This window comes from Penaeus chinensis, chromosome 7 (assembly GCF_019202785.1).
Source record: "Penaeus chinensis breed Huanghai No. 1 chromosome 7, ASM1920278v2, whole genome shotgun sequence".
NCBI classification, from domain to species: domain Eukaryota; kingdom Metazoa; phylum Arthropoda; class Malacostraca; order Decapoda; family Penaeidae; genus Penaeus; species Penaeus chinensis.
Genome location: NC_061825.1, coordinates 34,080,636 through 34,090,635, shown reverse-complemented (window position 1 = coordinate 34,090,635; position 10,000 = coordinate 34,080,636). Strand labels below are relative to the sequence as shown.

At 41.6% G+C, this 10,000-nt stretch overlaps 1 protein-coding gene across 1 annotated transcript in view; it reads right to left on the bottom strand.

Annotated features, from left to right (window-relative positions):
* Positions 1–201: 201 nt before the first annotated feature.
* Positions 202–10,000, bottom strand: part of LOC125027047 (CBP80/20-dependent translation initiation factor-like) — a gene marked incomplete in the record, with an annotated part of 77,042 nt that continues 67,243 nt past the window's right edge. The window contains 6 exon segments of the mRNA XM_047615712.1: positions 202–4,530; positions 5,483–5,620; positions 6,903–7,073; positions 7,427–7,545; positions 7,848–8,034; positions 9,416–9,553. Coding sequence (XP_047471668.1) covers positions 4,303–4,530; positions 5,483–5,620; positions 6,903–7,073; positions 7,427–7,545; positions 7,848–8,034; positions 9,416–9,553 — 981 coding nt within the window.

The following is a 10,000-nucleotide window of genomic DNA, read 5'->3' as shown; positions in this document are numbered from 1 at the left end:
TTGTGGCAACATAGTAATCAGTAAAGTAAGGAGTTTATCATAATGAATTAGATAATACTTCACTGTTTAAATCATTGTAATTGATTTTTTTTTTCTCTTCATCTAAAGTGTATATTAGATATACTTATAGATAACCAATGTATCTATAGTATTATGTAACTCCAGTCATGAAAAAAAAGAGAGGTATACAATAAAACACAATTAAAAATGTCATATCCAATTCATCTTTATTCTACAAAGTTTGACATAAAATTTGCCTGCCATCATTAGCACACATCTGTACAAAATAAAAAGTTAAAATTATCATCCATTTTTTTTTTTCTTCATTTTTTTTTTCTGTCCAGAGAAAATAATCTTTAAAAAAATGAGTGCAAATTGTGTAAACAAGGGAACAAAAAAAATTATTTTGTCTTGTTTACCATTTAAAAAAAAAACATGATTATGAGTATACATTCACCAAAAAATCAGAAAACATGTATTAAAACAGATAGAGAAAGTGAAAAAAGAATATGCATTTTCCCTTTTCATGTTAATGTTTACTTGACTGGCATTTGACAGGTGCCATGTGGTTTTATCATAAGCGGAATGAAATAAAACGGTTAAAATAGCCAGATTAATAGGCACAAAATACAGTAAATAGCGCTTCTGTTTTTGTCGTAATCTCATTCACATGCTATATATATATGTGAGTGCATGTATGTATGCAAGTGTTTGATTATACACAAATATATAAATATATATATATATATATATATATATATATATATTGAGCAAACATACATTCAATCACTTCATTCATCTATCTACCTGGTTAAGTCATTGTTCATTGTCTTGCAATCTGGCACATCTGTCTCCAAAAACAACAATATTGCAATGGCTACAACATCTATGATGATTACCATCAGACCTACAAGTCAATCTTTTAAAAAAGAAAAAAAAAGACCACTTCCCCAGGAAGTGTGTCACTCTACATTAAAAAAAAAAAAAAAAATACAAGTTGCACCCAGATGTTAAACCCAATATATTAATAACTTTAACAATCTCCTTTACAAAATGTCATAATAAATATGTACACGATACATAACTTACGCTGAGAAGAAGGAGAAGCGTAGAGGGGAAGGATGCAGTAGTGGACTAGATTATGTTAAAGCACTTACACGTCACAGACTCTACCAGTTTAACTTGTGACAACCGTGGATCGTATAGCAATGTGCCTTGGTATCGTAGCAATGCGTTGATAGGCCATTGAACTAAAAACAACAACAATTAAATCTGCTGTCACAATGAATGCAAATTGTGAAAGAAACGTGAATGAGAAGGCAGTCTTAAAAATGTTAATTCAAAATTTCTGTCTGGTAATAAGAAATTATACAATGTGATTATGCATTTTGAACAGGTTATTTTTCTTTTTACCAAGGACACTAAAGGGTGTGTTGCATTTGACCCTTCCTATTCATAATTGAATATTAACACAGGACTGTTTCCTCTAAATATCTATACAATGGTAAGTAAGATATTAAAATATGATCTATGTGTGATTTTCCTTCCATCTTTAAATTTTATCTATATAATAATTCTAAATCACCTACAGCCTAATTCAATATATTTGTTTTTTTTCAGTTATCAGCTTGGACAAAAAAAAAAAAACAAAAAAAATCATCAGAATTCCTAAAGAACTGTATTTTTTAACCCTGGCTCTCACGGCTCCATTTGAAAAATAAAGTTCTTACTTCTTTTAAAAACTTCATGTCTGAATCTCAGCCACTATGAAAGTCCTCCTGAAATTTCACTCTTATCTTTTGCATAAACCATTCAACAGCAGTTATAACTGAACCAGGGCCTGTGTGCCACAACCTAGTACTGGGTGACTGCAGACTTGAGTTCTCGATTCCAAATAAATTTAAGAAATATATATATATATATATATATATATATATAAATTTAATATAATATTACTGTATACAACATTTCACCCATTGTAAGATGTGATAGTTGCGTCACACACACTTTAAGGCACTTAAATTTCTAACTCATCTTATTCACAATCATCATTAAAAAAATACTCACAGAGCACAAAAAATACTTTTGAGAAAAAGAAGAAAAAAGTCAGAGACAGAGATATGAAAAGAGAAAAGAAAAGAAAAGGAACGAAAAGAAAAAAAAAATGTCAGTCACCATAATTATAAAAGCAAATATAAAAATAATGCTGATTTTACTTCCCTTTTTTCAGTGTGGGGAACGAGCACATCTGAGCAAGACTGACAAGAGGATAGCTGGGGGAAAATACATTCGAAATCTCATCCAGCTGCGAGTGTATCCTGAATACAATAGCACACAAGAAATACACTGAATGGTGATTCAAAAGCTATAATAAATTCATAATATTGAAAGGCAAAGTATGACTGACTGATGAATAAAAAGAAATCTGGAAAAAAAAAATAATCATATCACAAAGTGTTCTTCTCTGTAACTACACAAAATGTTTATCAGTTATCAAAATAATGCAGTTGATCTGGATGCTATCTGAAGAATCCAGTCAGCTCAGTGTATTCCTTTTCATTTTTTCATTTTTTTCTCTTGTAGTGCAGGTCCAGTCCTTCCTGGCCACAAAAAAGGAGAAAAAAGTTCCATGTAATTTTGCAAGGCATTGCAAGGAGAGGAAAGAGAAAGGACTGCAGGAGGTGAACCAACTGAAAGCTGTCACATTGGAGTTGGATCCTTTCTGGAAGACGATCACAGCTGGTCGCAAGACACAGCTGGATTGGGGGGGAGGGGAGAACAGCTCATGGGTACAGCTGGAGAGGGGCCCGGGGTGTAGAGCAGAGAGCAGCTAGAGTGACCGCCTTTGAGCCACATGGAGAGGGCTGCCACACCCGCAGAGAACTGCCAAGACACGCACGTCCCTGTGTCTCAATAGATAAACTGAATGACCTTAAGGTCACTTCCAAAATTATCATCTTTCACACTCTCACGACCTGGCATCACTAGCTAGGTCATTGGTGCATTTAATGATAAACGAGGCTGACATTTCTGGCCCCTTCTGAGTGTTTCAGTACAACTAATTTCACTTTCTAGGCATTTACCTTTGGTTAAGGAACAATTATGAGCTCTTTCTTTTTCTAAAAGTCTGCCAGCACCCCAGTCTCAGATCCAGCGAGTGTGGGAACCTTGCAAGCAGTGAGGCGTGTGAGCTCCCTGCACGAAGAGCCGTCGAAGGAGCACCGCGGAGAACACCCACAGCCTCCGGGCTTCTCCTTGCCTCCAGCTGGCCACTTCATTACCTTGAGGATGACTGCCCGGGCCTTGCCGCACGGGCTGTCACTCGAGAGAAGTATCGAGAATCGTTTTATCAACGTCGGTCGATCGTTAGAGGAGTCAGACTAAGACATCCCTCCTTCTGGTGCACACAAAAGAGCTTTAGGTTTCACGAGGAACAGCGGGCGTCCCCCCAGAGCACACCTCCTCTGCCTTGGGACATAACTGGCAACTTTGTCCCGTGAGTCTCAACATGCGAGCGGCGGTACACTGTATGGCGGCAGGTTCAAAGCCACTGAGGAAAGGCATCCCAGTGGAGTACTGTAAACTAGCACAACAACATGGCACAAGGGTAGCTTGCCTCCCGTTTCTTCATTAAGTTTTGTATAACTTTTTGGGTCTTGCAATAAGCACTGTAAATGTGCACTTATATCTGTTGTTGCTTTAGAGAAGTGGGGTAGTGATCATGCTGTCAGTTGGAGATGAAAAAATCCTTTCATATGTTCTTGATAATGTAAAAAAGCCAGTGTTTTGGGAAGATTTGGACAAGTGACAGAAAACAGCCAAAGCTCATTGTTGTTTGATGTAATGCTTTGATTAACAGCCTTAAATTTCGACAGTGAAACCAAAGTCGATACACATTCACATTCCAGAGCAGAGTCTGTTTGATGAAAAGTTCCATATGTTGTCAGACAACCAATTTTCTTGCTTTGTGATTGACTCTGTTTCTTGACAAGGCAAACATGGATGACTAGGCCAGGAGTGCCAAGTTACGGCACTTGTTTGAAAGAACATTTTCCTGTTAATGTCACCGCCAAGACCAGGATTTGTGTAATTTTTAAAGAAAAGAATATACTTTGGCCAAGCGAGTAACGAGTAACATTAACAAGTCAATTACCCAAACATGACAATTATTTTCCCTTCCTTCCATACGAAGTCTTTTCCTTCCACAACAAAAACACCTTTGGCACCAGATTTCATATATATAAAAAAAGGAAACTCAATGCATCTGGGACCCACAAAACCAAAGACTTCGTTTACATTTCATTATTTACTCCCCGACCCTGGATAGTAGTACATAACAGCTGGTGCCGGAAGTTGCCACCTCGCCGCATGCATCTCGATCAACTGCAGGAGGGTCTTGCGCACTGCAGGGACTCGCACAGTGGTGAGGAAGGCGTCTCTGGCTGCTCCCATCACCTTAGCCATCTGGTGAGGGAGTTCCACTTCGATGTCCTTCCCCAGGCCCGTCAGCACGAAGAATAAGCATTCAGTCTGCAGGTTAAAAAAACAGTATAAGACTATTTCATGTCGAGGATGGTTCAGGGTCTGTACACAAATTGTTCAGGAAGTTTCAGAGTTGTAGATATGTTAAGGAATGTTCAAGATGTGTGGATATGTTATTGAGAACGTTTCGGGATTTAAAGTTTATGTTGCTGAAGGTCTGGGATATGTTGATATGTTATACAGATTATGTAGATATGCTGCAACAGGAAGTTCAACATATTTCACGATATTTGGATAATAAAAGGCAGTTTCAGGGTATGTGGATATGCTCTGTTGTCAAGTGGACTTAGAGGATGGGTTATACTGATTAAGAAAGTTGTGTATAAGTGTGCAATATTGAAGAAGATTCAGTGTATAAGTATATCAAACTGAAGAAGAATTAAGTACGACTGTGTGATAGTAAAGTAGATTCTGTGTATGAGAGTGTGATAATGAAAAGGATTTAGTGTATGAATGTGTGATACTGAAAAAGATCCAACGTATGGTTGTGTGATATTTGCAATACTGAAGAGGATTCCGTGTATTCGTGGTATAAATTTAGGTTGGAATTAGGGTCATGCATTTGCAAAGTTTAGATATGACATGTGATAAAAATAATATAAAATATAAAGCTATGATAAAAAAAATATATATATTCAGTATTTAAGAGGAAAGAACATCTGAGTCTGTTCAGTGGAGTCAGTGGGGTTGATATGAAGATATCAGAAAAAAATACAATATATATAAACTTGTATAAGTGTTGAAACAAATTCTATACGTAAGAATGATACTAAAGCAATACTAAATATGATTCAAAATAATACATTAAAATGAAGTTTCAAATAAATCCATATATCCACACGAATTACTTCTAAAATATATACAACCTATATAAATTAAAACAAATGCATAAGACATATAAAAAAAAAAAAATAAACATTATACAAAAAACAAAATTTACCTCTGCAAGACTATTCACAGAATTTTCCTTGAGGCAGACTTGGCAACACTGCGAGAGAAGCGTCAGCAGGAGGAGTCCCGCAGGAGTTTCACTGTTCCTCATCCTTTTCGTCATGAGTTGCACATGCCGTCGTTTGAGCTGTGAGGGGGGGAGAGGGGGGAAAGCAGGGGGTGAGAGATAAGTAGGGTCTGTGTTCATTAATGTCAGTGTCATTACCGGCATTATCGTGTCTAGAATTCATCTCTTCATTATCATCATTATCGTTATTACTATTCTGGTTATACTCCTCATTATAATCATGATCTTTATCGTCATTATGGGGTAGAAATGTGATCTTTGGATTATTTTACTTTTTTTGTCTTTTTATTTTTATTTTTTTTTGTGGAAATTATATGACATTTTTGCAATATCATGAATGACTGATGGTTATTGCACAAATGTAAAAGTTTTATAATACACTAACTGTTCTTATTTTTTTTAGTACTATGTTCTCTTACTTTCTCCTCAAATAACATGGATTTTCATAATTTACTTCTCCTATTTCTTTATTTTCCCCACTTATCTCTTACTTTCATTCTCCTTCAATAAAGACATTCCTAAATTTATCCTTCCTTCTCCATCTCCTTTCTTCTGTCACCTCTTCTTCCTCAATCCTACCCTCGCTTCCTCCCCTTTTCCTCTTTCTCCCTTCCCCTTCCTTTCTTCCTTTCTTCCCTTCCTTTTCTCTCCTTCCCCTTCTCTCCCTCACGTCTTCATCACCAAGGCCCCTTTCCCTTCTTTTCTTTCCTCCTAGTTCTCCCTCCTCCTTCTTCCTTACTTCGTCTCCTATCCCTTCTTTCCAGCTCATTCCTTTCCTCTTCCCTTCCTGTCTGTCACCTCTCTTCCCTTTCTCACCTCCTTCTCCCTTTCTTCCGTTTTCTTTCTCTTCTTCTTTTCCCCTTCCATGTGTGCAGCCCAACTTGGGGTCCCCCTTCCTATTCTTCCTTCTCTCCTGCTCTGCCTCTCTCCTCTGTCCCACCCACCCTCTATCTCTCCCCTTCTTCCCCTCCTCCCTCTCCTTTCTCCCTCTTTTCCCTGCCTTCCCTCCTCCTTCTTTTCCCCTCCTCCCTTCCTCCTTCTTTCCCGCTCCTCTCTCCCCTTCCTCCTTCATCCCTCTTTTCTTCTGCTCTCTCCCCTTCCTCCCCTCCTCCTTCCCTTCCCACCCCTCCCCTCTTCCTTCGTTTTCCTTCCTCCCCTCCTCCTTCTCTCCCCCCCCCCTCCTCCCCCGTTCCTTCGTTTTCCTTCCTTCGTTTTCCTTCCTCCTTCCCCCTTCCTTCCTCCCCTCCTCCTCCTCCTTCTCTTCCCCCCCTCCCCTCTTCTTTCGTTTTCCTTCCTCTTTCCTCCCCTCCTCCTCCTCCTTCTCTTCCCCCTCCTCTCTCACCTGCGTATACATCTCATTGAGGAAGGTCATGTACGCGATCCACCTCGGGTGCGCCGGTACGAAGCCGGGGTAGGGGGCGGGGGGGTTGTTGCGCAGCAGTCGGTCGCGCTCTTGGAAGTACTCCTGACACGTGTTCAGAAGGGTCTCCAGGAATGTTTCGTTCTTCTCTTTCTGCAACGGGAGGAGGCCTCGTTATGTTGGGTTTGTTTTCTGTTGTTTACATTTACATTACAGTGTTTTTATTGAGTGGCTTTCTACAATTAATATGTATATTTCATTTGATATCAGTTTTGTGGTTCATCTTGAAAAAGATGTAAAAAATATAAGCAATTTAGTGAGTGAGTGAGTGAGTGAGTGAGTGAGTGAGTGAGAGAGTGAGTGAGTGAGTGAGTGAGTGAGTGAGTGAGTGAGTGAGTGAGTGAGTGAGTGAGTGAGTGAGTGAGTGAGTGAGTGAGTGAGCAAGTGAGCGAGTGAGCGAGTCTTTGTGTCTTTTCCATGTACTTCCATCTACCCCACCGACTGACCTCAATGATCGAGATGCAGAGCCTGGCCGCGGGCTCGGCGTGGCGCGAGGCTTCGACCACCCGCGTGAACACGTGCCTGACCACCTCCATCAGCTGGCGGGCGCTCACGCTGTTCGGGTCTGCGGGTGGGAAGGGCGCGTTGGCAAGATATCCAGATTCTGAAGTGCCTACACATGCATGCATAAGTACGTGCGTGATTACACTTATAAGCATTCTCTCTTACACAAAGACAGACAGACATGCGCGCGCAAGCACACACACACACACACACACTGTCTGTCTGTCTGATTGACTGACTGCCTAACTGAATGACTCCCTTTCTCTCGTTCTCTCTGCCCCCCTCCCACCTACCCTCCTTCCTACCCTCCTACTCCCTCCCCTCCCCCCCCTCCTTCCCCTCCTTCCCCTCCTTGATCCTCACCTGTCATGGCCTTGGTGATGGCGCCCTGGACGTCCGGCGAGAAGGGCCCCAGGTCGGGCATGGCGGCGGGGGGAGTCGACGCCTCCAGCAGCTGGGTCGCGCGCAGGTCAGCTGATCCGAGAGACTTTGATCGCTTGATGCCCGGCTGGCTCAGCACACCCACGGCCAGGGAGGGAGGGCGGGAGAACTGTGGTGGGGGGAGTGGGGCGGAGTGGGGAGTTGGGGGTGGAGTGGTGAGGAGGGGGTGGAGTGGGGAGTTGGCGGTGGAGTTGGGAGGAGGGGGTGGAGTGGGGAGTTGGGGGTGGAGGGGGTGGAGTGGGGAGTTGGGGTGGAGTGGGGAGTTGGGGGTGGAGTGGGGAGGAGGGGGTGGAGTGGGGAGTTGGGGTGGAGTGGGGAGTTGGGGGTGGAGTGGGGAGTAGTTTGGCGAAGAGGTAGGGGAGTAGGAGTGGAGTGGGGAGTAGTTTAGAGATGAGTTGGGGGGGGAGTGGGGGAGAAGGGAGGGAGGGAATAGTTTGGGGGGTGAAGTAGGGGTGGAGAGGAAGAATGGAAAGAAGAAAAATTCAATGAGTACATCTAATTATTCAATTATCCAGTACTTAAATATCAGCAAGTCACATTAATGCACAAATGAAGAAAAAAACAACTGAAATGCAACCTTAAAGGAAAATGCAACAACCATAAAATCCAAAATAATAAATGCAACTGCAGGTCTTGCATTACAACAGGCATTTTTAACCACAAGTTGAAGTGGTAGCGGGCAGTATGACGTTGCTCAATTTCAAAAGTCATCATCAAACCTTTACTTTTTCATCTTTAGTATTTTTTTTGTTGTTCAATAAGCTCAATCATCCTTTACTGCGGGGAACTATAAATCTCAAAGTCTTCGTGTGTGTTTTACAATCGACCTTTCGTTTTAATCATTCAGGTCGTGATGCCCTTCCCTGCATAATTCACTGTCTTCTGATCACGTTTAATAATGATTAACTCAGACACAAAAAAAAATCAATTATCTCTTCACGACGTAAGAAACGCCGTCAGGAATTCTGCCTCTTCCACTCTTTCTAACGACCTTTATATTAGCTATCCGATCATCATAATTATCATAATCATCATAATCATTAAAATCAAAAATAAGACCAAAGATCCGGACATATGACTTCCCCTTTCGCCCTTCCCTCTTCTCCTCCTTCTCCTCTCTCCTATCACTCATTCCCTCCTTCCTATTACTTTCAACGACTCGCTCTTTCCCTTCTCTATACTTTCTCTTCTCTCGTGCGTCTCCTTTCCCTCCATTTTCGTATCCCCCCTTCTTCATTTTCCCTTCCTCTCTCCCTCTTCGTTTCCCTCTTTAATCCTCTTTCTTCCTATTTTTTCTACCCCATCTGACACCCTTTCCCGTCTCCCGTTCTCTCATTTCCTTCACTATTGCTTCGTCTTCCCTTCCTTCCTTATTCCCCTCCCTCCTTATTCCCCTCCCCCTCTTCCCTTGCCTCCCACCTTCTTCCCCTCCCTCTTCCCTTCCCTCCCTCACCCCTTCCCTTCCCCAACGACGCCCCAAATGCCCCTACCTTGAGCTGTGGGTCATTCTCCTTGTCGTCACTGAAGTGTACCCTGGGGGGGGAACCACTGGGGGGCCGCACCTCGCCGTTACTGCTCTGACGAAGGTTGCTGCCGGACTTGGAGTGCTGCAGCCCGTCTTGCCGTCCCTGGAGGAGGAAGGGGAGGAAGGGAGAATGAAAATACAGTTCGTGGCTTAATCGTATGCGAGTAAGATAGAACGGGTGGGAGAAGGGAGGGCAAGAGGAGGGAGAAATAGTGCAAGGGAGGTCGCACAGTGTATGCAAGGGAATGAAAACATAAGCATTCAGACACTTCCATTTGATCAATGGAGGACGTATAGGTATATATTCGAAACATATATGCAGGTCGCCCCTAGCAGAGCAAATGAACCTAAATATAAAAAAAAAAAAAACGGTTGTATGTTTATATATATATATATATATATATATATATATATATATTTAAATACACACTCACACATGCACATATATTGAATTTCACTTGTAACAGCAAAATAATAATCAAATTAAACAAAGAAAATCCCCTCCGTGAAGACCGCAAAGTGTCAAAAGCTGAATAGCGCAGCATGGATT